The sequence below is a fragment of the Phialemonium atrogriseum genome (genome assembly GCF_030411735.1).
Source record: "Phialemonium atrogriseum strain 8032-3 unplaced genomic scaffold QBC33scaffold_26, whole genome shotgun sequence".
NCBI classification, from domain to species: Eukaryota; Fungi; Ascomycota; class Sordariomycetes; order Cephalothecales; family Cephalothecaceae; genus Phialemonium; species Phialemonium atrogriseum.
Window position 1 is genome coordinate 368,883 of NW_026848163.1, and position 26,190 is coordinate 395,072.

General features: G+C 56.7%; 13 protein-coding genes across 13 annotated transcripts; 7 read left to right on the forward strand and 6 right to left on the reverse strand.

The window, feature by feature from the left end:
• Positions 1 to 362: 362 nt before the first annotated feature.
• Positions 363 to 1,507, reverse strand: QBC33DRAFT_548240 (uncharacterized protein). Its single transcript, XM_060428817.1, has 3 exons — positions 896 to 1,507; positions 681 to 796; positions 363 to 582 (listed from the first exon to the last, which is right to left on the reverse strand). Exons 1-3 carry the CDS (start codon positions 1,144 to 1,146, stop codon positions 404 to 406), a joined length of 546 nt encoding a protein of 181 aa, XP_060280372.1. The 5' UTR covers positions 1,147 to 1,507; the 3' UTR covers positions 363 to 403.
• A 15-nt stretch (positions 1,508 to 1,522) lies between these two features.
• Positions 1,523 to 2,709, forward strand: QBC33DRAFT_548241 (uncharacterized protein). The gene is made up of 4 exons (XM_060428818.1): positions 1,523 to 1,893; positions 1,961 to 1,999; positions 2,049 to 2,158; positions 2,246 to 2,709. The coding sequence occupies exons 1-4, from the start codon at positions 1,604 to 1,606 to the stop codon at positions 2,491 to 2,493; spliced, it is 687 nt and encodes a 228-aa protein (XP_060280373.1). The 5' UTR covers positions 1,523 to 1,603; the 3' UTR covers positions 2,494 to 2,709.
• Positions 2,506 to 6,144, reverse strand: QBC33DRAFT_548243 (putative glycoside hydrolase). Its single transcript, XM_060428819.1, has one exon. The coding sequence runs from the start codon at positions 5,809 to 5,811 to the stop codon at positions 2,812 to 2,814; it is 3,000 nt and encodes a 999-aa protein (XP_060280374.1). The 5' UTR covers positions 5,812 to 6,144; the 3' UTR covers positions 2,506 to 2,811.
• Positions 6,145 to 6,699: 555 nt separating this feature from the next.
• On the forward strand, positions 6,700 to 7,716 carry QBC33DRAFT_209581 (uncharacterized protein). The gene has a single exon (XM_060422645.1). The coding sequence runs from the start codon at positions 7,104 to 7,106 to the stop codon at positions 7,611 to 7,613; it is 510 nt and encodes a 169-aa protein (XP_060280375.1). The 5' UTR covers positions 6,700 to 7,103; the 3' UTR covers positions 7,614 to 7,716.
• Positions 7,717 to 8,987: 1,271 nt separating this feature from the next.
• On the forward strand, positions 8,988 to 9,428 carry QBC33DRAFT_458212 (uncharacterized protein; the record flags this gene model as incomplete). The annotated part of the gene is made up of 1 exon (XM_060424883.1): positions 8,988 to 9,428. One exon carries the CDS (start codon positions 8,988 to 8,990, stop codon positions 9,426 to 9,428), a length of 441 nt encoding a protein of 146 aa, XP_060280376.1.
• A 361-nt stretch (positions 9,429 to 9,789) lies between these two features.
• QBC33DRAFT_209559 (uncharacterized protein) lies at positions 9,790 to 10,776 on the forward strand. Its single transcript, XM_060422644.1, has one exon. It carries the CDS (start codon positions 10,063 to 10,065, stop codon positions 10,678 to 10,680), a length of 618 nt encoding a protein of 205 aa, XP_060280377.1. The 5' UTR covers positions 9,790 to 10,062; the 3' UTR covers positions 10,681 to 10,776.
• Positions 10,702 to 12,395, reverse strand: QBC33DRAFT_548250 (uncharacterized protein). The gene is made up of 2 exons (XM_060428820.1): positions 11,933 to 12,395; positions 10,702 to 11,858 (listed from the first exon to the last, which is right to left on the reverse strand). Exons 1-2 carry the CDS (start codon positions 12,278 to 12,280, stop codon positions 10,947 to 10,949), a joined length of 1,260 nt encoding a protein of 419 aa, XP_060280378.1. The 5' UTR covers positions 12,281 to 12,395; the 3' UTR covers positions 10,702 to 10,946.
• Positions 12,396 to 12,881: 486 nt separating this feature from the next.
• QBC33DRAFT_548251 (uncharacterized protein) lies at positions 12,882 to 14,231 on the forward strand. The gene is made up of 2 exons (XM_060428821.1): positions 12,882 to 13,820; positions 13,891 to 14,231. The coding sequence occupies exons 1-2, from the start codon at positions 13,358 to 13,360 to the stop codon at positions 14,037 to 14,039; spliced, it is 612 nt and encodes a 203-aa protein (XP_060280379.1). The 5' UTR covers positions 12,882 to 13,357; the 3' UTR covers positions 14,040 to 14,231.
• QBC33DRAFT_548254 (uncharacterized protein) lies at positions 13,990 to 15,163 on the reverse strand. Its single transcript, XM_060428822.1, has 4 exons — positions 14,826 to 15,163; positions 14,501 to 14,760; positions 14,197 to 14,444; positions 13,990 to 14,137 (listed from the first exon to the last, which is right to left on the reverse strand). The coding sequence occupies exons 1-4, from the start codon at positions 15,118 to 15,120 to the stop codon at positions 14,080 to 14,082; spliced, it is 861 nt and encodes a 286-aa protein (XP_060280380.1). The 5' UTR covers positions 15,121 to 15,163; the 3' UTR covers positions 13,990 to 14,079.
• A 2,767-nt stretch (positions 15,164 to 17,930) lies between these two features.
• On the forward strand, positions 17,931 to 19,886 carry QBC33DRAFT_548258 (uncharacterized protein). The gene is made up of 3 exons (XM_060428823.1): positions 17,931 to 18,529; positions 18,608 to 19,157; positions 19,234 to 19,886. The coding sequence occupies exons 1-3, from the start codon at positions 18,083 to 18,085 to the stop codon at positions 19,560 to 19,562; spliced, it is 1,326 nt and encodes a 441-aa protein (XP_060280381.1). The 5' UTR covers positions 17,931 to 18,082; the 3' UTR covers positions 19,563 to 19,886.
• Positions 19,887 to 20,739: 853 nt separating this feature from the next.
• On the forward strand, positions 20,740 to 22,228 carry QBC33DRAFT_209729 (uncharacterized protein). The gene has a single exon (XM_060422646.1). It carries the CDS (start codon positions 21,198 to 21,200, stop codon positions 22,074 to 22,076), a length of 879 nt encoding a protein of 292 aa, XP_060280382.1. The 5' UTR covers positions 20,740 to 21,197; the 3' UTR covers positions 22,077 to 22,228.
• A 323-nt stretch (positions 22,229 to 22,551) lies between these two features.
• QBC33DRAFT_548266 (glucan endo-1,3-beta-glucosidase eglC) lies at positions 22,552 to 24,268 on the reverse strand. Its single transcript, XM_060428824.1, has one exon. The coding sequence runs from the start codon at positions 23,972 to 23,974 to the stop codon at positions 22,772 to 22,774; it is 1,203 nt and encodes a 400-aa protein (XP_060280383.1). The 5' UTR covers positions 23,975 to 24,268; the 3' UTR covers positions 22,552 to 22,771.
• Positions 24,269 to 24,563: 295 nt separating this feature from the next.
• Positions 24,564 to 25,554, reverse strand: QBC33DRAFT_548270 (uncharacterized protein). The gene is made up of 2 exons (XM_060428825.1): positions 25,334 to 25,554; positions 24,564 to 25,249 (listed from the first exon to the last, which is right to left on the reverse strand). The coding sequence occupies exons 1-2, from the start codon at positions 25,499 to 25,501 to the stop codon at positions 24,671 to 24,673; spliced, it is 747 nt and encodes a 248-aa protein (XP_060280384.1). The 5' UTR covers positions 25,502 to 25,554; the 3' UTR covers positions 24,564 to 24,670.
• Between the last annotated feature and the right edge of the window lie 636 nt (positions 25,555 to 26,190).

Below are 26,190 nucleotides of genomic sequence, written 5' to 3' on the forward strand. Positions count from 1 at the left end.
GTAGTTTGTACCTTGATCGCATATGTCGCCGCTTCGCTATAGCAATGTGGCTCTCATGCCCGCTCATGGGATGCAGATCCATTGGTGCGAGACTATGGAAGAGACAGTACGAGAGGTGGGGGAGGGCGCCATTTGTAGGCCCGGAGAGGAACAGAGAGCGAGGGGGGACGCCAAGCCATGTAGGACCAAGGCTGTATCGCAGCTTAATTTCGGTTCCTCTGGAGGCGTTCTTGGGTCCCTTGTGTTTGGGTATCCGGTTTATGCTTCCCTCGGCTGGGATTGAAGCAATTCGGACCCTTCCTGTGGCACAGCGGTCTTACAGCATATATCTCTTCTCTTTATTTTTGCCCTCCTTCCTGAAAAACAACCTTTACTGGTTGCAAAGAACTATAACTCGGCCAGTTCACCCCAGAGTACCTGATGGACGTGGCGGCGGTGCGGTTTGTACTTCCAGCTTGACGCCGCTTGCGTCGTCCGAGTTCACGCCGCATTGCATGGGGTCAGGCTTGCTCAGCGGAGGCCCGAGGACCGAGATATGCCTCCAGCAGGCCAGGCGGCCGCAGTGGTTTCCAACGACCGAGTCTGAGGAGAAAAGAGGGGTCGGTTAGTAGATGGAAAAGCAGAAGGCGGGGGTTTGCATGCCGAGGAGGAATGGGAAGGGAGAGAGAAGGGCCACCGACTGAGGTTCAAAGTCGTGTCTTGGAGATTGTGGTGAGAGTCTGAGCATCGGCATCGGAGGATATCAGGGTCAGTCCAGGTCGTGAAGCAGTGCGTGCAGGAGTCGGAGAAATTGCCGCTGCGTAGAGCCATCCTGGTTAGTCAACTATCTCCCTCCCTCCGTAGATACGACCTGGAGGCAATAAATCATAGATAGGTAGGTAGGGTAGGTATATACTTCTCCCAACCGACGAGGTTGCCGTGCGCGTCAACTCCGACACACGCGTTCAGGTCCACGGCCGAGAGGTAGAAGGAGCGGCACCACGAGCACGCCTCCCTACATGGGGCCCTGAGTGTGGTTCCGCCCTCGAGCCACGGAGTCGCGCACTTCTGACGGAAGTTGGAGAATCCGCCGGCCCCGGCGGCTGCGGCTACGGCAGCGACGAGGCCGGGGAGAATGCCTAGCATGGAGAGTAGAATGGCGACCATCTCCTAGAACGAGCACATTTGCAGCTCTCTTGCTAGGTGGCCGAGGTTTGACGTTTATGAGAATGAAACAGAGGGTGGTAAATTGAAGAGTGATGAGGAAGGAGCAGGATGGAAGGCTGAGAGAAAGTTGAGAGAAATTTGGGTGGAACTTGGAAGGGAGATTCTGTATTTCTGCATGGCAGGAGGGACCCAGACACTCCCGTCCTGAACTGTGTCGAGAATGAATACCTAGGTACCAAGGTACCTGTTCAGATGAACAGACGATTCCCATCCGCTAATCAAATGCAGGGACAAGGAGAGAGGCGTTCGGCTATGTGTCTTCACGGGTGGCTGCATTTTGCCCAACATCAATAACTTGAGCACTGCCCAGAGCGTCCTTTCACAGCTTCCAAGTTTCCCAAATTGCTGCTACACTATCCAGTACACCGCCTTTTCACGTGGCAGCCACCCGGAGCATATGTACCTTTTCTTGCCGTCCAAATCCAAGTCCTCAACCAGAAGGAACATTGTCCATTGCTGGCTTTCCCCCTCGAGATTAATCCTTCTCCTAGTCTACGCCATGGTGGTGGCAAATACCGTCCTCAGCTTGGCCATGGCCCTTCTCCATGTTGGATGGGCCATCGGTGCCGGATTCCTCGACCAAGGTTGCAGTTCACTCTTCTTCGTCCAGAGAGGAGTTTTGATAGCCACGTGCGACGATAAGATCTGCGGCAATAAGGTCGACTCCCACCTCGATCTGAACAACTGGTAAGCTTCCAACCACATATCTGCGTCCAGGGGCTATATATGATGCTAACAATATTCGTTTGCCCAGTATCCTGAACCAAAATGGCAACATGTATTTCAACAAATCGTATGTCTGTCCCAAGCCTCGGGGCAGGCCGGCATGCTAACCGCGCAAGGGGCAACTTCTACGACACTTGCAAGGACTGCTACATTGCGGGCAGCTCGCATCTGACCTGCACATGTTTCAACAACGTACAGGACGAGTATATCGGCCTGGTAGATCTCAGTGAGCTCCGTCCTCCCTCCCCCTACTTCCACTCTCCCTACCCACTCTCCCTACCCATCGTAAACTGACTCCCCTCGGCCCGTACAGACAACGGAGTCATCACCAACTACTACGGCTATGTCAACTGCTTCAACACCTTCTCCACTCTCCCGGCCCACAACTGGCCCTGCAAGGGGAAGGACTGGACACCTTGGCAGCGCAATGCGGGTTTGGGCCTTGGCAATGATACTGCCACGAATGCCGCGAATGGGACGGTGGCCTTGCCGAAGCAGCCCGTTACCAGTTTCAACGAGTCTGCTGCAGATACCCCCAACAACAGTACCCACAACTACTGAGGAAGGCTTGCGGGTCAGGCGAACAAATGTTGATATGGTATATTGGTCTTCAAGGGATGCTTGGTTTCGCGGTGGGAATTTCGTGGATTCAGGGGCTGGAATGAAGATGATTGGCACCTCGCTCGTTCTTATTATCCTGACATGAATGTGTTTTCTGTCATCTGACAACAATACCCATTTCAAATACGCCCAGAAGAAAGTTATATCTATCAATCGTCTGCCCAGAGAACCAATCTTAGTGCCTTGCAACGCCAAGTCTGATATCCCTCCCATCCCTCGCAAGCGCTAAACCAGGCTACTCCAGACACCCAAAACTCCTCACCACTCGGCCACTGCCGTCAAGAGCCTTGAGCTCTGTCCAACCATGAAGCTGTACTTCCCTCCAACCACCATCCTCCAGTTCTGATCCACCACATCCCAGTAACTCAGATCCCTCCTCGTCACATTAAACTCAACCGCCACCGTCTCCCCAGGCCCGAGGTACACCTTCTCGAACCCACGCAGCACCTTGACAGGGAAGTCGACAGCCGGGCCCTCGCCCTCGGGCAGGCGCGGATACCCCACATACAGCTGCGCCACGACCTTACCCGCTCGCCCGCCCGTGTTGGTCACGTCGGCGCGGACCGTCGCGTACGTCTCCCACAGATCCGGGTTCCCACCCTCGCCGCCGCCCGCGCCGGACGGCGCGTGCGGGTTGGCCGGGTCGTATCTCTCCGGGTAGGGATACCCCGCCGACCCGAGGCCGTCGCCGCCGCCGCTGGTCTTGTGGTCGTCGTGGTCGCCCTTCTCCAGGTACGGGTACACGTACCCGTCTAGGCGGCGGATGTCGGCCGGGAAGACGGCCTCGCGGGCGTCGGGGATGCGGTCGTCGAACTTGGGCGGGTGCGCCGCCGGAGGCGGGCGCGGGGCCGGGAGGGCGGACTTTGCGCGCAAGGGTTGGACGGCCGCGTTGGCGACGGTGAAGGTCGTGTAGCTCAGGCCGAAGCCGAACTCGAAGCGCGGGGCGACGTCGCGCTTGTCGAAGTGCCGGTAGTCGATGTAGAGGCCCTCGGTGAAGTCCTGCTGCGGGACGGCGCCGTTGGGGATGTACATGACCTTGGCGCCGGGGCCGTAGTCGTCGAGGGTCTTGCCGATAGTGTAGGGGAGCCTGCCGGACGGGTTGACGTCGCCGAAAAGGACGTCGGCGAGGGCGTTGCCCGACTCTTGCCCGGGGAGGTTGGCGAGCAGGACGGCCTTGACGTTGGGCAGGTCGATCCACCGCTCCATCACGACGGGGCCGACAGAGTGTATCACCACCACCACGTCGCCGCGGCCTCTACCGCAGCCGCCAGCCACCGCGGCGATGAGATCGTCGCCGCTCTTCTGCAAGAAGAGGTCGTTGCGGTCGCCCTTGACGCCCGACGCCGTGAGGAAGCCCTCGCCCGAGTCGGCGTTGGCGAACACGATGCACACGTCCAGGGAATCGAAGACGGCCCTGTCCTTGCCTAACGGCGGGTTGTCGACGAGGTACTCGTGCACCTCAACTTCGGACGCGTCGAACCCGCCGCGCAGTGCCTCCGCCGGCGTGACCAGGTAGGGAAACTCGACAGCCCCCGACCCCCAGCCCGAGGCCAGCGTGCCCTGGTTGCAGCCGCGGTCTTTGCAAAAGTTCGCACCCCTGCCCGGCCCGGCATCCTCCCCGATGATCGCTACCTTCAGCTTGCGGCCCGGTTGACGCTTCCCGACGACCCGCTCCCTAATCTCGCGGCGGAGTTTGTCCTCGGCGAACCCCTTCCGCGGGAGGGGCAGGGCGCCTCCGTCGTTCTTGAGCAGGACGATCCCCTCGGCGGCGACTTGGCGGGCCACGGAGGAGTGGTTGCCCTGGACGTTGACGAACTTGTTGACCTCGACGACATCCTGCGGCGACTTGCTACCGGGGACCATGACGCCCATCTTCTCATCGGTCCAGGACGAGAAATTGGGCGGCTTCCGCGGCCACGCGGCCTCGTCGTCCTGCCCGAGCTGGTACCAGGCGGCGACGATACGGGTGACCATGTCGTTGAGGCGGGAGACGGGCACGGAGCCGTTGAGGACGGACCTGGTCAGCTCGGGGCCCCAGAGCGACTTGCCGTCGGCCCAGCGCAGGCCGTCGCCGGGCATGGTCATGTCGAGCCCCGCGAGGGCGGAGGCGACGCCGGAGCGGTGGGCGAGCCAGTCGGACATGACGAAGCCCTGGAAGCCGAGCTCGTCCTTGAGCACGCCGTTGAGCAGCTTGGAGTTGCCGCACGAGTACGAGTTGTTGACCTGGTTGTACGAGCACATGACGCTGGCGACGCCGGCCTTCACGGCGTCGCCAAAGGGCCAGGCGTACAGCTCGTGCAGGGCCCGGTCCCCGATGTTGGATGATACGGCGTGCGGAAGCCCCCACTCCCAGGCTTGCCGGAAGTGCTCCTGCTCGTTGGCGATGTAGTGCTTGATGGTCGCCATGACGCCCTCGCTCTGGATGCCCCTGACCGTCTCGGCGGCCGCGACGCCGGACAGGTACGGGTCCGCGCCAAACCCCTCCCAGTTCCGTCCGCCCGCGGGCATACGGCCGAGCGGGCCGACGCAGGGCCCCAGCAGCACGTTGACGCCCTTGTTGCGGGCCTCGTTGCCATGCGCGGCGCCCCGCGCGTACATGAGCTCGCGGTTCCACGTCGCCCCGACGGTGACGCCCGCGGGGAACGCCGTGGCGCCGTCGGCGAACCGGATCCCCAGCGGGCCGTCCTGGAGCTGCAGCTGGGGGAAGCCGACGAGGGTGGCCGGGCCCGTCGTGCCGACCGCGAGTCCCATCATCCAGCCCGTCCCCGTCGTCACGTTGACCTTCTCCGCCAGCGTCATGCGCGACACCATGTCGCCCGCCTTGCGGTAGCTCTCGGCCCACGAGGCCGCGGTCCCGCCCAGCGGCGTGGGATACCACGGCGGGGACTGGCCCTGCGGCGGCTCCTCGGTGTATTTCCGGTATACGAACGCGCCGCCCGCGCCCAGGAGCAGCCAGACGAGACCCACGGTGACGAGCGCGCAGATGCAGCACCGGCTGCGGCCCGCGAACGGCCGGCGGAGGGACCACCGGCGCCGGCGGTGTAGGCCCGTCAGGAATGCGGGTTTGGCATCGTTGGCGGAACCGCCGCCGCCGGAGGGTGTAGTCAGGTAGTCGGTGGCGTCGAGGTCGGAGTCGGAGTCGTGGTCGTGGTCGTGGGCATCGTAGGGTCGGCGGGACCGGCTCACTTCCTCGTGGTCCTCGTAGGGCTTCCGGTGCTTGTGGCCCGGGTTAAGGAGACCCTCTTTGCTTGGATCCATGCTCGTCGGCCTCGAAGAGGGTGCAGCAGAGCGCTGATGTTGTGATTCGGGGATGAACGGTGTTTTAGAGGCCTCGGATATGGTGGCTGCAGCGTTGGGTAACAACTAGCTGAGAGTACTACGTAGTAAAGTCAAGTTACGTGTCTTGCCGTTGTGAAGTGTCGGGTCACACCGCTGGTGCTCTTCATTGGCCTGTTCCTCTTGAGGAGGGCGCCCAATGAGGTTGGATGGGACGTCTTCTTGCGAGCAAATAATTTGATCGAAAAGATTAGATGGCACGCGGGAGCAAAAGACGCTGCGAGTTGACAAGCTGGATCCAGATAGGAGAAAAGTGGTGGCAATCCAGCATGTCGTCGGGCGTTGAAACAGCCTCCCACCTGGCGACTTCGGCATGGCCCGAGCTCCGGCTTGGCGTGGGGGTCTTCGTCATACTGACAGCAATCCGCTTTCGTCTATGGAGTATCTGTGCAGAGACATCAATGTTGGAGATGCGACAGACCTTTTTCGACCCAACTGACCTAAAAAAACAACCTATTTATCAGGAAATGGCATAACGCTAGTGTCCATCTCTTCCTGAGCGAAGCTTTAGTCATGAGTAGGTACGCTTGCTTGGGAGATCGGGCCAGCTCAATGACGAAGGTGATGTGCCGTGCCTTTGTCGAACTTGTTATTTCTTGTCAGATCATTGCTCCAGCTCTAGTTGTGAGCTTGACCTGCGCTTGATCCGTAATTGTCTCTTTTTATGACCATCCGAACTTGGCAGCCCATTCTACTCCACACCAATGAGCCCTACCTGTAACTAACTCGTCTTCACCGGGGCTATGCCGTGTATCTTACGGCCGTCCGGGTGGGGCCGGTACGTTGCGTGCTGCGTTAACCGCGAATGTCTCAATCGAGGACCTCACCAGTATTTTCACCGATGGTGAGCGGGCGCTTTGCGTGGCTATTCACTACCTACCTATTGCTATTGCTATTGCTATTGCTATTGCTATTGCTATTGCTATTGCTATTGCTATTGCTATTGCTATTGCTAGCGATGGCAATGGCAATAGACAGTGACAGCAAGAGTGATGGACAGCGACGGCAAGAGCGATGGATACCCTGTCAACAAGCAGCTGGGGTAAAGCTGCAATGGAGTACTTAGACCTCCTGACGCTGCATTACAGTGCGATCATGAATTTCAATCGCACAACATCCACGAAAAGCGAGCAGGCCCCAGACAGGCATCTGCTATCATCACAAAGGCCAACTTCCGCACAGTCGAGGTGCTACCAACATACCAGGACCGGTCCATGCCGTCTGTCCGGTCGTTGTTGTCCAACTTTAGGTTGTCCAGCGGGAAAATGCTTGCCAAGAACGAACTAGACTGCATCCTGGCTTGGATTGCGCAAAAGTCTGATAAGCTTGATTTTACCTCGTTCGCCGGAACCTACCACTGCGAGACCGTCATGTTTTCCCTCCAGCTCCTAGCACGAGACCGGGTCAACATGACCACAACCAGCGCGGCAGAGAGAGGAGTCCTCCTCCCCGACAAGGAGGTTGTCAACGAGTTTGTGAAGGACATCACCATCCTGCCAGTGACCAAGCGCTGCTGCCCAGCCTGCCACATACTCCTCAATTACGTCTCAGATCTGACTCTCAAGGCTATAAGGTACCCTGGCAGTCATCCGCACTGGTCGAGCTGCTCGCTGCCTCCCTGGATTACCAAGGATGCCGGCGAGCACATGCTTAGACAAGCTAGCGATGTGCTGCAACATCGTCTGATGCGTATTCCTGAACTTGTCAGGAAGGAGCAGAGTTAGGGTTCGAACTCTTCCAATAACGAGAGTCCCCGGACCTCAAATCACGACGAGTCTAAGGCATATGATGATAGCGTGGAAGGGGATGGTTTCGAATAAGGAGTTACCAATTATCATTGTTATTAACCATTGCTGCCGCTAAATACCTCTTGCCGCCGTGATGACTTTTAATTAGGTACCTGCAACCAGGCGCAGTATTTTTATGCTGTCATGATTACTGTTGCTGTCAATGTCTATTGCTGTTGCCGTCACTCTTACTGTGATTGCTATCACCGCCTCAATCGATTACGCACCGGATGCCTTCAGTCCTTGCAGCAGCGAGCCTGCTGCCGCAGCGGCTGCCGCCAGCAGGTCGATCCTCGAATGACCACGCGCGTTGGGTTGGAGCCATTAGAGCTGTCGGCGTTGCGATCTTGTCGACTTTGCCCTCCCCTCTCTCCTTTGGCTACGCCGCTCACCCTGCACTAACCTTTCCGCAAACCTGTAATTAGGGCACCACCATACGACCAACCAGGAGCAAACAGAACCGAACTCGTCAGCTTGTAGGGAGCGAGACTGGTGCTACGACGCCCTCTATTGATCTAAATGTATGTCGGGACGCAAATATCTTCCTTCCCTCCAACGGCGCGACACAGCCTCCTCCTCCTCCTCCGCCTCGAAACCGCCTTCAAACCCTTCCGACAAATTGGAAAATGCCTCAACGCCGTTTTCGCGAGCCGAAGATAATCCGCTTGTCCAAGGTCCAAGGTCTAGGGAACTTCACAAGGTTATTGTGATTGGCCATCCTAAAGCAAGTCGTGCCCTGACAGACTACTGGTCGCTGTTTTAACCAACGGCTCCTTGTCGAGTTGCAGCCTCCTCTTGTCGCGCGAACATCTATTGCAATCGGGCTTCTCGTGGATGTCGAACTTGCCGGAGCTGTAGGGACCTCGCCTGTCAAATACCAAGACCTCTATCTTGGTTCCATGCAGGAAAAATTCATGCGCAAACCGACAGGTTGGCCGGCCGGTAAACAGATCACGTTGAGTTCTCTGGCAATAGTTCCACCATGTCGCTCAGAGTCCCTGTCAAGGGTGCAAAGGAAGTGTGACAACGGGAAGAGAAATGTTTCCGCAGGCGGAAATTGCAGGTCACGTCTGGCGATCTGGAATGAGAGCCGGAACGGACCGTCGGCGATAACCACTACCTAGGCCGAAGGCCCGCACGGGCCAGTCAGCATTATTCTTTGGCCCTCGGCTTTCAACCACGGAGTTTCAAGTCTCGTCCGAACACGACGACTTCCCAAACAACGACTCTCCTTTCCGGATTTCCGTCCGGCTTGACCATTCCCCCGGTCCCCCTCCTACCGGGCCTCCCCTGCTCAACAACCCACCCACCATGGCTGGCGCACTCGCCCCCGAGATCCTCGAAGCCTACGATGCCGTCCGCTCCGACAAGGACGGCACCAACTGGCTCCTCATCGGCGACGACCCCGCGGTCCGCAACAGGCTGGTCCTGTCGGGCACGGGCTCGGGCGGCCTGTCGGAACTCGTGGCGCGGCTGGAGGACGGGCTCGTGCAGTACGCGTACGTACGCGTCGAGTACGCCAACGACTCGGAGAGCACGCGCGTCAAGTTCGCCCTCGTCTCGTGGATCGGCGCCGACGTCAGGCCGCTGCGCCGCGGGAGGGTCCTCTCCGAGAGGGGGCAGGTCACCAAGGTGCTCTCCCACTACAGCATAGAGGTCGACGCGGGCTCGAAGGCGGACCTCGTCGAGGCGGATATCGTCGCGAGGCTGAGGAAGGCGGGCGGGGCGGATTACAATGGTGGCCGGGGCTGAGGTTTTGGCTTGGCTTGGCTTGGCTTGGCTTGATGTCGGGCGAGGATCTTGTGAGGAGAGAGTGTGGAGGAGGAGGAGGGGCTGCATGGAGGGGTTTGCATGGATCCCGGGCAAGACAAGGCGGTGTACTACTTTGGATATCTAGGTGTTGTTGACATCATTGGTTGTGGCCTCTTCTTTGACCAAATATCTGGCTCAGGCTCCTTCATTCCGACTCCCCATCTTAGGGCTGCAAGTGACGCTCTGGCGTTAGTTTTTCCCGGCCAGGTTCAATGGCGATATCACAGCCTGGCCCATTGGCTGAAGTTTACACCATTTTGTACTGCGCCTGGGAGTGGAGAAGACAATTCGTTGGGGAATAGGTAGGACTTGTGACAGGAATTGCGTCTTTGGATTGGATGTCTGAGAACAGTCGGTCGGTCCTCTGCATAACCTCCCCCGCATGCATGTCTCAGGGGACTTCTAAAGTCGAGCTCTCGGACCTCCGGCGTATATTTCAAACTCCCATCCCCCAGGCTGTCTCCAACTTCCAACATTCCACGAAGTAACCCGAGAAGTCAACCCAATCATATCATCAATCCCTTTCTCCCACTCCAGAACCAAACACCAACCCTACCCGCTACTACCAAGCACAATGTCAATGTCCACCACCACCAACCTCCGCCCCCCAACAGAAAACCAGCTCTCGGCCTCCCTGCCTGGCCCAATCGTCTACCTGACAGGCCACGACCCCTCCTCCGGCGACGCCATCGTGCACTCCCGCCGGCCCGCCAAGTGGACCCGGCACGACGGCGACCAGCTTAACATGTCGGTGGCCTACACGACGTCCCGCTTCCCGGCCGACCTCAACGGCGACGCCGACGTGGCCGAGCACGACGCCCGCGTCGCCGGGCTGGGGCTCGTGTCGCGCGGCGGCACGGTGCTGCGCATCGTGGACTTTGCCCCGGGTTACGAGTGCATGATGCACCGGACGCAGAGCGTCGACTTCGGGATCGTGGTGGAGGGGGAGATCACGAGCGTGCTGGGCAATGGTGAGGGGAGGGCGACGGGGGAGGAGGAGGTGCTGCGGAGGGGGGATATCATGGTCCAGAGGGCGACGATGCATGCGTGGAGGAACGATAGTAGGACCGAGTGGGCGAGGATGGTCTTCTGTCTGCAGGACTGCGCGCCGCTCGTTGTCGCGGGGAAGAGGATGGGGGAGGATCTAGGTAGGGGCACCGATGGGGTGCCGCCTTCGGGGAATGATGGGTAGGGGGAATAGATACTACTACCTAAGCGTATGGCTACTACTTGGCTACGGTCGTCGGGATCATAAATGGCGAAGTGACAAATAAGGGGTTCAGAGGCGGCTGATAGGAACAATTGGACGGCTGACTCCTCATTTTATATGTTCACTGGGGGCCTTCAGTCACTGGCTCGCTCGCTCGCTCGCTCATCCATTTCATGTTTGCACGTAGACACAACAAGGGAGAGCAAAACACAGACACACACACACACACACACATGCACGCACTCTCTCTATCCCTCCTCTGCCGACGGCGGCGACTTCTCAAAGCTCTTCATGGGCTCCAAGCCCCAGCGGCCGAACAGGGCGGCGTCCTCGTCCCAGCCGTTGCACTCGGTGGTGAGCATCTTCTCGCCCGTGAAGATGGCGTTGGCGCCGGCCATGAAGCACATGGCCTGCTGCTCCTCGGCCATGGTCTTGCGGCCGGCGGCGATGCGGATGATGGTGGCGGGCATGACGAGGCGAGCGGCGGCGATGGTGCGCAGCATGCTCGTGAACTCGACGGGCTTCCTGTCGCCGAGCGGCGTCCCCTTGATGGGCACGAGCGCGTTGACGGGGAAGCTCTCCGGGTGCGAGGGCAGGTTCGAGACGGTGTACAGCAGCCCGATACGGTCCTCGGAAGACTCGCCGAGCCCCAGGATGCCGCCCGAGCAGACGTTGATGCCGGCGTCGCGCACGTGGGCCAGCGTCTGCAGGCGCTCGTCGTAGGTGCGGGTCGAGATGACGGACGGGTAGAACTCGCGGCTCGTGTCGACGTTGTGGTTGTAGGCCGTCAGGCCGGCGTCCTTGAGCTCGCGGGCCTGGGCGGCGTCGATCATGCCCAGCGTCACGCACACCTCCATGCCCATGGCCCGCACCCCGGTCACCATCTCCTTGACGTTGCGCAGGCTCGTCCGCCGCCCCCGCATGTCCCGCCACGCCGCCCCCATGCAGAACCGCGTGCTGCCCTTCTCCCTGGCCGTGCGCGCAGCCGCGAGCACGGATTCCACCGTCTCCACCCGCCGGGCCTCGACACCCGTGCCCTTCTGGTACCGCGTCGACTGCGCACAGTAGGAACAGTCCTCGGTGCAGCCGCCCGTTTTGATGTTCATGAGAGTGCAGAGCTGGACCTCAGCCGGGTTGTGGAACCGTCGATGGACGTTAGCCTGGCCAGGGGGTTCCTCATTGTTAGTTTTGACCACCTTGTTTTGTCCAAAAGCGGGAGTCTAGCACCACTCACGGCTTGGTATGTGAGCTCCAGCAGGGGCTGGTAGTAGATGGCAGCGATCTCTTGCCTCGTCCAATTGTGCCTCGGGGCAGTGGCTTCAGCGGCCTCGCGCAGGATCCGCCGCGCATTCTGTTGCCGGTCGCCATCCTGGGGCGTTTCCTGCTGTTGCACTGGTCGAGGTTGTCGAGGTGGATGAAGAGGGGAAGCTGGTGGTGGGGGCGGGGTCGATGGTAGCTGGCCAATTCTCCGGTCTGATTCGATCACAGTTGACATGCGTGCCCGTCCGACAGCTGTAAGGATTGGACGGGAGAGAGTGAGCCTAGAAGTAGCAGCAGCTGCTGCCCTTGCTGTGGCCTCCATGGTGAATCCGTGTGATGTGTAGGTAATTATGCGTTGTTTTCTTGAAGAGATGTCGCATTGGTAAACGGATTGATTTTGTTGGGCAGTTGACTCACGGTCCGTGCCGCCGATGTGGGGTCGGGTTCTGTCGGCATTGGTAGCTTTACTGACAAATGTGTAATTAGCGGCAATAGCGATTGACAGCGACGTCAACAGCGATAGACAGCGATGGCAACAACAATGGCGACAGCAAGGGTGATGGCAACGGTGATGGGGATGGTGATGGCGATAGTAGTAGCAAATTTCCCAGGTGCGCGCAGCAAAACCTACGTTTTATCACTCTGAACACTCTATTTCCCACTGGCAGATGTGGATATATGAATAAAATTGCCAAACACCCCTGAATTTATACATCAAACACCAAGAACTGCAGCTGCAGTCCTAGCCCAAAATCCAATCCGCATCTGCATCACAGTTTGTATCGCCGACGCCGGCGTCACGCTTTTTGTTCTGGTGATGGGATTGACAAATAAAGTGGGGCGTGGCACAGATACAGCTGGTGAGCCAGTACCATAACCGCCGTTTACGGATTACCAGTTGCCCTGGTCCAAGCTTTTAGACCCTTCGCGGGGCGCGAGCCAAAGGCCCCTGACATGTGCCTTCCTCGATACACCTATATAACTACCTAGTAGAGCTCCCAAGTATAAAAATCCTGGCGAAAGGCGAGGATAATACGTCAAAGACCAGAGACTTTTGCTCATTAGCAGACTCAGGGGCTGGCAAAACAAAGTCTCGTGGTCTTCCTCTCCAGCTTCGACATATCCTCTTCTTCTATCTTTCCTTTTCACTTCAACAGAGACCAGAGTTAAGTCGGCTTATGCCAGTTCGTTACATATATCTCCGATCAATATCTATCCACTGCCACGATTTTGAACTACACACCTACTCCATACTCCTCCGCATCTTGTGCAATTTGAAATAGATTAACAGGTGGTTGAAGCAGGTACGACAACCTAGCCATATCGCACGTCAAAACACGTCCGTCCAGCGCCTCGCAGTGCTGACACAAGCTACCCACTTAGAGCGACACTCTTGACGATGGGAAGCTGTCTATCGATCGTGGATGACATGCAGGCTGAATCAAGTCATGCTCATATATCCCGGGACATGCAGAAATTCAACAGGTTTATCGAGTTTGCCGCTCCTGCTGGAAAATTGGTCCATGTCACCGCCCTCCTGGATACGCAATGCCACAGAGGCAACTGGATCTCCAAGCGTTTGGTCCAGCGACTCGGAATGGCATCCTTGATCTGCCCTAGCTTTGAGTCACTCAACATGGTTGACGCAAACGGACGGCCTGTCAGCGCCGGTGGGGTAATCACCCTCACCTGGAGGTGGTTTCCCAAAGGAACTCGAAGCTACGAATCCCAGTTCTACGTCTTGCCAAACTCGGATCATCTGGACGTCATTTTCGGGGTAGAATATATCGAGGCCGAGAATCTACTTCACGTGAACGAGTCGGCTATGCTCCCACTCGTGGAGGACAATAGGTTGGACAGAGGTACGATGGCTCTCATAATTTTTGCGTCTGATCGACATTTAGTTTCACGTGTCTCACTCACAAGTCTCAGGCGATATGGCTGCTATTGCTGCCGCTGAGGCGAGGCAAAGACAAGAGAAGGCGACGCTGGAGGAACGCAAGAAACAACAAGCCAAGGAAAAAGGATTGGCATCAGGGAAACCACGCTCAGGGGGAGCAGCATCAGGATGTTTGAGATAGAGACACAGAGTAGGGCTTTCTCCAGAGCTATCCACCGAAACTAGGACGACGGCACCGAGCCTGTACTGCCAACGAAGACGACTTGTACGGCAGCGAATCTAATACCGTTAATTAGTTGACACTAGCTGAGTATAAATGAGAAATGTGGGAGACCTACGCAGCAGCGGCGGAAAAGACCTCGACCATTCTTCCATTTGTAAGCAGGCCCAGCCCTAGTGAGAAGATAGTGGTGAAGATTCCAATGATGGTGAGTCGTATGTTCATGCTGCTCACCAAGTATAGCACAACGATCGACCCCACGAGCAAGAGCGAGGCAATAACAGTGCCCACCACCGCACTGAGGCGCGCGATGCCCTCCTGAGAATAGTGGACGGTGTTGCCGTGTATGTCTGACGAATCTGGCGTCTTGGTCAGGTTTAGCACATCCGATTCGCTCCGTGAAGGAAACCTTCTAGCAGTACCCTGAAGAGGTGCCCGATCAGATGATGATACCATCGGACCAGACGGTCTGTAAAGAACGAAGTGCCCCAACTATCGCTATTTCTTGGCCGAAGGCAGACCAGCTCCGCAGAATCGAAGTTCTCCCAGGCGTCGCTGTCAGCGCCTAGCAGGTAAACGTTCCCCATAGATGGTGCTTTCATCCAGGTCTGGAGAAACGAGAAGTCTTGTTTGTTGGGCGGTCCGATCTTCGCAATCATGTGTTGGAAATACAACGCCTGGTCTGTTTTGCGAGGCTGTCAGCCGGCGATTCAGATATTGGGCGGTCCGGCCTCACATGGTACTCACTGTATTCGCTCAGCTTGTCCCTCACTCGCAACATGAGGTTCCACTGCTCCGGGTTACCATCCTCGGCCATCACCGATTCGCTGAGAGTCTGCCAGTCCCTGGCGTAGATGGACCTTTCAAAGTGTCCTGACTCGGTATCTTCTTTCGCCTGCTTATGCAGACCATTCTCTAGGTCTGTCAACTCAGCTTGCAGATAAAGTAAGTTGAGCGCATTCAATGATCCGAATCGACGAACGATTGCCGTTTCAGGATGGGCGCCCATTAGAGACGCGAGCCGAGAGTAACCTGCAGGCATGACTATGGGATCTTTTGCCCCCCCGTTGAAGTAACAATATGATAAGGAGATGATTTTTTTACTAACCTCAAGCCCAAAAGCAAATGTTTAACAGAGGCAGGTTGGCAAGGTGGCAAGGCTTTTAATGCCTAAATCAATGCTAAGGATACTTACTGCCCGACGAGTACGTGTAACGATAGGTACTGTGCCTTGAGAAACGGAAGGGCTTTCAAGCCAGCCCCGGAGGCCCAAAATCCACGTAAGTTTAGGGCCAGGAGAGGCATCTCTCGCAGTTTCAGCAACTATTCAAACGGTTATCTCACGTATGTGCTTAGCCAATATTCAGGGTTCCATTTTTGGTGCTGGTATTGGGCTGTAGTCTTGGAGGCGGGAGAAGGCTGTGTCACGGCTGTGGCTAATTCGCTGCGATAATAATTAGGCCACCGTTTTCTCCATGGCCAACGAACAAGAAAATACTCCAACATACCTGCAATCGCATGCGCCTGTTGATTCATCGCCTGTGCTGTCACTGCTCACTACCTAGTCAATTACTTGAATATGCAGAGTTCGATGGAGTAAAAGACTTATATTGATTGACCTTGGCTTGGCGAGGGCCGGCGCCATTGTCTCGAGGATCGGGTTGGAGTCTGACTCACAAAGACTCAAAGAGGGTCATTTGTAACGACACAAGAACAGGAGAACCAAGAGCCAGATAAATATAACATTAGACAAAGAGTCTTACCCAGGCTAGAAAAAGTATGAGTGCACTTGGCAAGAAACATGAACCTAGAGAATGGGTATAAAATACCCTTGACTCGGAACCCATCGCTCAGAAGTTGGAAACCCATATCTTCATCACCCACAATTGACCCAATACTCCCAACAAGAAAATCAAGTCAAATCAGATCATAATGCGTCTGTACCAAGTCGTCCTGCTGCTGGTGGCCGCCTCTGTCGACGCCGCAGTTCCTCTCCCAGCCGGCAACGACGACGAGGTGCGCAAGATGTCGCCTGATGCCGGGCATTGGGACATCGGCCACAAGTCCAACGGCAAGGGCCCAATTAAGACGGACGCAGAGTTCGACCACTAATCGCTGTTGACGGTCCCTTTTGGCGCCAAAGTCGGGCGCCTGGTGCGCCACTGGGATGGGTATGTGGCTGGAATCTGAGCTACTGTTGTTCCTACTAGAAAGGGGGGGGAGAGATGGTAATGAGGTAGAGATAATTAAAGTCCCAGTATGGGTCTTCATACGACTCTCTCTCTTTGTCCGCATTCTGAGGCTCTCCGTTCCAACGAGGAGTAGAGAAGATGAGATATCGTTATATAGAACCAAACACTTGACTCTGGACTCTAAATACCTCTCTCAGCGCTACTAATTTTTCTATAATTATACGTTGAACTACTTGCACCCTCTCAAAGACTTATCCTGCTGCTGCAAGCTCATATGGGTGTGGATATTCATGCCTGGTTCTATTGAGTTGGTATCCTATCAAGATGCCTTCGTCCCCAAGGCACGCAGGAGTCCTATCAAATGTTATGTTGTGATAATAAACCCTGTACGTCATAATCCACGGAGCGCGCACATTCCGCTTCTAGCGTAATCCTCTGATGCAGGCTAGTCCAGATAGAGTAAGCAGCAGCGTGACGGCACGTGCGATCGTGGCGGTGTACGTTGCACATGAAATGAAATCAAGGGATGACAGAGTACTAGCGAAACTTGCCTCGCAGAACGGAAATTGGTACAAAATTTGTGGAATACTCGGTCAGTTCTCTTTCGATGCCAACAATTTACAGTTCGAATTTTGCCTTGGGGTTAGTAGGAGGGAAGCAGGAGGGGTGGAAGCAGGCAGTACCATTGACTTGGTGAGATCGTGCAGTCCCCTGCGGAACTAGCGAATGAAACCCTAGTAGAGGTGGGGCTCAGACCAGGGGCGACGTTTGTTCTCCTGAAGCTGAAGGGGCAAAACGGAGCGGACAGTATCCTGACCCGACTCCGTGGTCGTGATAGAACAGCCAACCACGGCAACAAGCAACCTAGTTATATGTCATCATAGATAGCGGGAGATAGGGTGGGTGCCCAACGTTAAGAGGCTGCAGTGTCTCCAACTAGTTGGGAATTGGGGAGGGAGCCGAGGCTGATTCCCCATTCATCAGGCAAACCGTATGGGGCTCCCGTGGCTGTCGGGGTTCGGATGGCTAGAAACTCCGCAAGTGCAGATTGCTCTCCCCGTCGGGCTGATAGGTGCAGTAGGTACGTACGTCAGATCAATTAGCGTAGGGCAGGCAAGTTCGCGCGAGTCGGGGTTCTGACGGCTTGTATCGAACTTCTTTTGGGCTGAAACCCCCACCAAGCCTTGGACCCTGTTTCAAGGTCTTGGGAATAGGGAATGTGAAGCAAAAAAGTGCTGAATATAGACCTTTTCCTTTCGCCTGGGCACAGGGAGTACTTGTTTCGTTCCTGTTGAAATGTACTTGTCCGTGCATTATTCTGCTGCTGGGGACATGGTTCCTGCACTGATGGATTGTACTTCTGGCTTGGCGCGTTGCCAAGACCGGGAAAATGGTGAAGGGTATCCGCGATTCCCGAGAATTATGGGTCGCAGGCAAAATGACTCGCTGGCAGACCGTTGGGAGCCGTCTCGTCTAAGCCTGGCTCTAGTCTTGATTTGGTGCTGATTGTACTGATTTTCCTTCGCTTCCCTCTCCCACTGGTCCGTTTTGCACAAGGAAACAAGAAGGGGGCGGCATGGACCCGCTCTTTGTCGCGTGCCCCCTAGGCGCAAGGTATTCCTCATATACTCCGTATCTGGCATTTGGGCCTGCCCTGGCATCTCTGGTACGCGCACTATTTTCTTGAGTCTGGAATGGGATGGTTTTGCTGTCGTGTCCCGTTGCCCGCCACGTCTCCGACAGCCTGAACGATTCCCCGAACACCCCCCGAGCCGCCGTTCCGTACCAGAAGTCTTCGTCCGGCACCCAAAAATGTCGCTCGGAGCCATTCTTGAGCCCCTGGTGGTCGTGAGCCTGCTGGCCGGCGGTGCCCTTGTGAACCGCAACACCAGCTACAACCTCGCCACCGGCGCCAGCCCCGTGTGGCAGCAGACTGGCAGGAGATCCTCGTCGTCCCGGAGGAGAGTCGACAATCCAGCCAGCCCTCGCGACCTCGAAACCGGAAAGTCGCCGGCCGAAGGCGATGTGCTCGGCCTGGGTGCCTGGACCTGGTCGTCCAACAGCTCGACGTCGTCCCTGACCGATCTCACCGACGACGACCAAGACCCCACTACGCGGCTGCGGACGCTGCGCTTCTTCGGATGGAAGCGCACCGTCAGGACCCCCAACACGGAGGTCTTCAGGGACCGGTTGCTGAGCCGGGTGCTCCGCCGGTTCCCCTTCCTCGTCGAGACCTGGTACTGGGCGCTTATCTACTGGGTAAGGGCTTCTTCAGGGCTTCTTCCTTCCTTACTTCCCCCAGCCTCGCCATGAGGATGCTGACAACAAAACTTGCAGGTCTATCAGCTCGGTCGTGCCTTTACCGCCCTTACCCTCGACGACGGGACCGTCGATGTCGCCAGAAAGCATGCCCTCCAAGTCATCCACCTCGAGCAGCGCCTCCACATATTTCTCGAACTGCCCGTGCAAGCGTGGTTCCTGAAACACCCGTTCATTATGCTATGGACGAATAGGATCTACTCCTTCATTCATATCCCTGGAACGATCCTCTTCCTCATCATCCTCTTCTACCTCACGACAACCCGGCCCACCCGCAAGCTGCAACAGGCGCAATCTGAGGGCGTGTCGCCGACACGATGGAGTGCCGTTCTCGGCCGATTCGGCCCCCATATCTACGAGAAGCGGCGGAGGACCATGGCCATGTGCAACCTCATTGCCTTCATCGTCTTCACCTTCTGGCCATGCATGCCCCCACGCCTTTTGTCCGACCCGGAGTATAACGGCGAGCACGCTGAAGAGTCTAAGGGCTATGGGTTCGTCGACACGGTCCATGGAGCCGATGGTGAGAGCAGTGTCTGGACCTCGAATCGTTTCTGCAACCAATATGGTAAGTCACAGCATATCTATCTCTATCTCTCTATTTGCATCAGCATCAATGAGCCTCCGCTAACAAGACCCTCCAGCGGCCATGCCCTCTCTGCACTTCGGCTACTCGTTCCTCATCGGCCTCACCATCGCGACCGCGCCCGTCCGAGGACGGATGTGGAAGCGGCTCGCCATCATCTGCACAGGCATGATCTACCCGGCCATCATCCTCGCCGCCATCGTCGCCACAGCGAACCACTTCATCCTCGACGCGGTCGCCGGCGCGCTCGTCTGCGTGACGGCATGGTACGGCAACGGCTTCCTGCTCAACCTCCTCCCGGTCGAGGACTACTTCCTGTGGGTCCTGAGGATGCACAAGCCCGAGAAGACCTCCCTCGACGGGAAGGGTCCCCAGCTTCGCATTTGAGGGGAAGGAGATAAAGGAACCTGCTGCTGTTCCTTCCCCAGTGCTAATGGCCGTGGCAAGGCAAGACAAGACAATAGACCTTCATGGGCGGGGCGGCTCTTGATTGTCATGGAAGATACCGGGAAACGACGACTCGTTCTTCGCTTTTTCTTCTCTCACATCCGTTTTATCTAATACTCATTTTATCGGTGTTGGATGTCGTAACATTATTCTGTACATAGATGGACCTGGCTCTTGCCGACGGCGACATGATCACAAGATACATAGCACTTAATATCAAATTCAACGCAGTCGTTCGTTGTCTGTCTTAATTTGTTCCTCCCGCTCTCTCCATCTTTTCGCCCTCCCCACCCGTCGTGCCTCGTTCTCACATTTGAGAGGCGGCGTGGATGGTTCGCCGGTTCAACAGCATATACTAAATATCCATTGTCCAACACCTCGACAGAGGGTGTGGAAGGAATGGCACCATCTGGCAGATCTGAGACCCGGTCGGCTTGTAACCTTGCGACGTAGTAGGTAGAGATCGAACTAGCTCCTTACAACCACTTGACATTTGAAGCTGTTCTTTCTCCGTCCCCGATGACGACGGGAGTACGGAGTATGTCCAAGCTTAGTTTAACATTACACCCACAGATCGTCCTCCCAGAACGCCATTTTTGCCTCGGTGCCTGCCACTCGGGAGGTATTGTTTCAGCTGCGCGACTCGCAGTGTAGTGCATACACCGCTACTGGTAAGTGGTGTGGGGAATCGCGAAAAACCTTGCTTCTCCAACTAACAAGGCCGAGTTCCGAGTGCCAGGGCGAAAGCACGTTCGTTTTCGCTCGCTTTCAGGTTTCAAGTTTGGAAAGGACTCCTTTTCTGAACGAATAAACAAAAAGATGCAGTGGCCCCTGAGTTTTCTGCAAGATCAAATACCGAATTCCAAGCTCGCCGGGCTCTCAATTGAATTCCCCCCCTCGACGCATTGGCTTCGAAACACACCGCCGATCATCGCCCGTTATAGAATGCCAAGAGACGGGTCAGATTATTTGATTCGTCCCGCGGTTTGATGACGTAGAGGTTGGTGGCGGTGCCGAATCTCCACATTTGCTAAGCATGCATCCAATCATAGCGGAGCACCCTTCCCGTCCTTGAAAACGGTTCTGTTGTCCACCGTAATCAATACGTCAGCATGATGGTTACATCTTTCATTCATTGAGCTCCACGTGGCTACCATGGTCGAAGAGTTCCACGCAACCGCCAGCGGTCCGAGGCGATTTAAGAGACTACAAGAGACTATTCGACCTTGCCTCTGTCGGACTCGGAAAAGTCTATTCCCCAGATGCCCCTGGATGAACCCTGATGCCCCCAGATTATCTTTAGCGATTGCCAAGAGTCGACACTGGTGTAGATTCTGCGTCCCAAGGTGACTGGACAGTGACAAGACAATGCATTCAGCGCAAGGCCGAAGCTGGATAAAAGTTGCATCTCACGGTCGACTCGGTAATCTGTACAGTAGGCAAGGTAAAACACATGGCGATGACGTTTTAACACTTTCAACGGTTGATGTAGACCCCACATCTGATCCAATCAACTGCAGGTAATGGTCCAAGAACCAGCTCCTCTAATGACTTCCGTCGACGATGCCGTAGACAATGCATTGGGCAAGGATGACGGAAACACGACAGCTATCAGGACGGTCTGAACGGAGGCTCCTTCGGGGCCTACCGGACCCCAACCTCCCAGCCCGGCTCTCCATGCCCAAGCTCAACGGCTGGGACATGTTTGAGCTCAGCATGCGCGACATCCAAGACCACTACTCCAAGCACCATTTCTCCGCCGCCGAGTACGTCGCATACTGCATCGAGTACATCCGGGTGGGTCAATCCATATCTCCACGCCGTCATCGGGATCAACCCGGAAGCCGGGGCCATCGCCTCGCGGCTCGCGAGCCTCGGGCAAGGTTCGCGGCCCGCTCCACGGCATCCCGGCGCTGGTCGAGGACAACATCGCCACCAGGGACTCGACGGCTGGCGCGTGTGCGGGAGCAGATGCGCGGGGAAGGCATTGACGCGGCGCTGAGCTCGGGCGGCGGTGAAAGGGGGCTGGACGCCCTCCTCCTGTGCGACTGCAAGGGCCTTGGGCAGCACTACGCCGCGCAGGCGGGGTATCCTGTCGTGTGCATCCCCGTCGGCCTAGACGCAGACGGGTTTTCCCGGTGGGACTGTCGCTGCAGCGCACGGCGTGGCGGGAGGCGGGGCTGGTCGGGTGGGTGGGCGGGCGCGATCGAGGACCCTGTGGAACCGCGAGGTTGGGTGGAGGCTCACCCACGCCTGGGTTTAAGAACTTGGGGGCCGGAGAATATCCCTATCGAGAAGGTTGGGACGAAGGGCGGCGGGGAGTTGCCTCTGTCGACAGGACCCCGGCGGTGCCTACGCCGGCAACGGGGCTGGGGTTGCCGAATATGTCGGTGCAGGGTCGGGAATGGAAAGTCGGTGCCGAACTATTATGCGAGGTCCCGTCCTTGGCGATAGCGAAGGGGGCGGACAATCTGCCGAGGCCTGGGTCGTAGACCTAGTGGGCCGATGTGGGAAGAGGTGGATCGAATACAATCGACCCACTAGCATGTTGAAAACCCAACTAACCATAAATGCGAGAACAGAAGCTTCGCTGATTGGATCTGCACCGGTCGGGTTGAGCTTGATAAGTCTCCTCATCAAATCCGGCGTATCCGTTCATTGGTATTGAGGAGGGCGCCTGCCCCTTGGCTATTAACCCCTGCCGATCCATTGCGCTGGCCGTCGGCATGTGATTGTGAATTTGCGAAGACCCCTATCTCAAACCACGTTGATCGATCCACTGCAAAAACGGACCAAAGACGGTCCCGATGCACCCGCGGCGGTGCAGTTTGCCTGCCTGTCCCTCCAAGGCCCTAGCACAGAAACCATTTGGATCACGGGAACGGGCAGCAGTCGGGAGCCGGGGCAGGGGACAATCCGTGCATAATGGTCACACGCGTAAGGACTAGCTGGGCAAGACAGCGAATACAACGGAGCAGTAATATTTCGAGCCAGCATGTGGTGAAGCAATCAATGCCTATTTCCTTCAGTCTATCCTTAGTCTATCCCCATATGATACCAAAAAACCCAGATCTCGAGAGCGAGAACAGATATGCTATGACCAGCCAATGCGGGTAATTAACTACCCCATGATGCACCTTCCCGATGATTTACAACAGAGCGACGAACCCGGCGAGGAGGGCCAGACCGCCATAAGTGGCTGCCGAGAACATCCGGGCGCCCGAACCAGCCTCGGAGCTCGGGGTTGCGGATGGGCTGGAGGTGGTGCCGGAGCCGGAGCCTGATCCGGAACCAGAGCCAGAGCCAGAGCCAGAGCCAGAGCCAGAGCCGGATCCTGCGGAACCAGAACCTCCCGTCGCGCTAGCGGTGCTGGAAGGCGAAGATGCGGTCGCCGAGGGTGTGTCAAAGGTGGTCGGGCAGGTCAGGTTGAACAGGGGCTTGGTGGAGAGGTTCTTGGTGATGGCAAACTTCATCTCGTTGTCGGGGTTGGAGTCGCGGAGGTTGTACCAGAAGGTGGGGGTCTTGCCGAACAGCTTGCGGCAGCCGACCTCGTCCCAGTAGTACTTTGCGTTCTCGACGCTGGCGACGGCCTCGTCCCAGTCGGGGCCGACGTACGGCCAGCCCGTCTCGGTGACCCAGACGGGCTTGCCGCCGACGGCCGCCACGGTGGCGTCGTAGGCGCGGTCGAAGAGCGTGCCGGCGTTCTTGATGCTGTTGCCCTTGCCGTTCTCGTAGTAGGGGTACTCGTCCACGCCGACGAAGTCGACGGCGTCGAGCACGGGCTTGTTGGTCGCGTTGGGCCAGACGTCCCACGTGTCGACGTGACCGACGGGGATCTTGGCGAGGGCGGTGTCGGCGAAGGACTTGCGGAAGTCGCCGATGAAGCCGACCAGGGCGTCGGGCGAGTTGCCCACGCCGGCCTTGTTCGCTACGCCCGTCGCCGAGACGCGGTACAGGTCCTCGCTGCCGATGGAGATGCCAATGACGAGGTTGGTCAAGTCCTTGCCGTACTGCTTCACCGCCTTCTTCAGCGCGCTGATCTCATTGTCGATGTTGTCCGTGCCCGACGCCCACACGCCGAGGAGCACCGACGTGTTGGTCTCGATGGCCGCCTCGAAAGCCTCGATCGGGTCATCCTTCGAGTATGCCTGGATGTTGGTGTACAGTCGCACGGCGTTGAATGTGCCCGGCGCGCCTTCCAGGCCCTGTGCCGTGACGAACTCGGCCTTGAAGTCGGACTTGAACTTGGCGGACCGATCCGCCTTTGTTGATCCCGAGTTGAAGCCCAGGTAATTTTGGGCAGATACGCCGACGGCGAGGGCGCTCGCGGCTAGAGCTGATGAGGGACGCATGGTTGATGGTTGACTATAACGGATTCCAAGTTGAACGAGGAAAATGTGTACCTTGCGGGGAAAGTCGCTGCCGTCTTCGTAATCGGCAAACAACGGCGAGATCACTGCAGAAAGTTGTGGCACGCCTGTGGGAGGCTGATGGTAACGAGTGTGTTTTAAAAGAAAGGAATGTGGTAATGTAATAGATTGCCACGGGGCAGAAGGAATGGCAGGTTTAAAGAATGTCGGAGTCCAGGGAGGACAAACCAGGAAAACGTGAGGTTTTAAAGGTGGACGTTGGGGACGAGGAATGACGGATGGTTGGAGAGTTCGCGAAATTAGGGAGGCCCCTGGTAGGAGCGCGCCGTGGCACGTGCGGGATACGAGGGGGTTGTTCACTGACAGGGGTAATCACGTGTGGGCTAGAATATGGTGATGGTCTCCACCCACTGACGAGCTAGACGCATAATTCACTTACCCAACCCCTTTATAGCATTCCAGCTATGAATCCGTCACCAAACCATGAGTCCGTCACAAAACCATCCTCTGCATCGTCACTTTCCTCATTCATTTTTGTCACCTTTCTCCAAGTCCTTTCACTCAGGGCGGCGGAACAGGTGCAATTCACACCCTCTGCGTCAGAATTGTTGCGCATGGTTGGCCAATGTGAGGCTGACTAGGTATGGTATCACTTTAACAATATCCTGTCTGCCGTTCTCATTCCGTAGAGCGGTTGCTTCCACCAAAAACTGCCAGCGTGGACGATATCTCCCAGATCACCAGCACTCCGATCTTCCAATTCCGTGCCGCAGGCGAAAGCGTGTGACTGAAGCCGGCACACCACAAGAAATCTGCCACCTCCTCCACAGCAGCCGGCAGGTTCTCGCCATCTTCGACCAGCTCGTAGACAAGCGCAATGTACTCCTTTCTGGATGACATCGACCTCTGGATCTTGCCGACCTTCATAGACGGCGGCCTCAGGCTCAGAGGAAGTGTTGGGAACACGCTGCCACTGAGCCTCAGCCAGCCGTGGCACTGCACCATGCGTAGGATCGACGATATAAGCCTAGTCCCATCCATAGTCTCAAGATTCTCTACAGACTTCTGTGCCAGGCGGCTCTCGTCGGAATATGGGTAGAAATTGCTCAGGGCGTCTTCCTTGGTTTCCGGGGCGTTGTAAATCAGAACCGGCCCAGACGCCACGGCTGCCGCCATCTTCTGGAGGACGGCGGCGTTGTGGCACTCCTGCTGTGGCGCGTAGTAATGATAGAATTCGGGCGGGGCTGCGTCCCAGAACTGGAGAAGACGGTTGAGCGATGAGTGAAGGCGATCTTGCGGAGGAATGTAATTCCCAGTTATCGGCGCGGGCAATTCACTCACCACCTTCAAAGCAAAGGGTCCCGCGTCCCCAAAATAGACCTTCCAGACGTAGCCGTCAAGCCCGCCATCAATCCTTTCTTTGAACACTAGGGTGGCTGGATCGAGGGCGAAGCGTCGATGTCGCAGTGTCTGCAAGTCCCTACCTGTGCAGCCAGGCGGCCCTATCATCGGCTGGTCGTCGAGAAACGGCACCTCCAAAGCTCGCAGCCAAGGTTTATTGACCTGGGGCGACTTGAGCGGTCGTGGAATGCTGCCTAGTACGGATATTTGGGACCAATAGGGGGCCAGACTGAGGTAGCGCTGCAGACGACTGCAGTGCTGCCTACCAACAACCAACATCCTATTATCGTGTTTCTCCCTCTTCTCACAAACAATATTCCCAAACGCCATTCCCAAGCTGGGCGGACATTTTGTCCATTCGACGGGTATTCAACACTGCGGCTGGTTATATTATGCACTCTCGAACCTGACAGCCAGGCATCCGTTGTCGGAGGGAGTCTACTACTGTTAGAATCGGCAATTGATATAAACATAAGTTTCAGTCGTAGAGTAGCTGTTTGACATGTTATTGAACATGTTTTTGCAAGATTTGAATGGTAAGTTGGTCCCAATATCGCACTTGATTTTGATGAAAATCGAACCGAAAGCAAGCCTCGGTTGTATGATTTTGGTTTGGTTTGAGACAAGCAAACCCTCACTCCTGATATAGCTTATCGCTCTGATTAACAGGAGGACTGAAGCTGACTTACTTCACCCTGTTTTAATTACCTTTGGTTGCATTTACCTGAGTTGGCTGGCAGGAGGGGCCCCGGGGGAGTGCAACTGCGCAAGTGGAACCCCCAACACAATATGCTGTA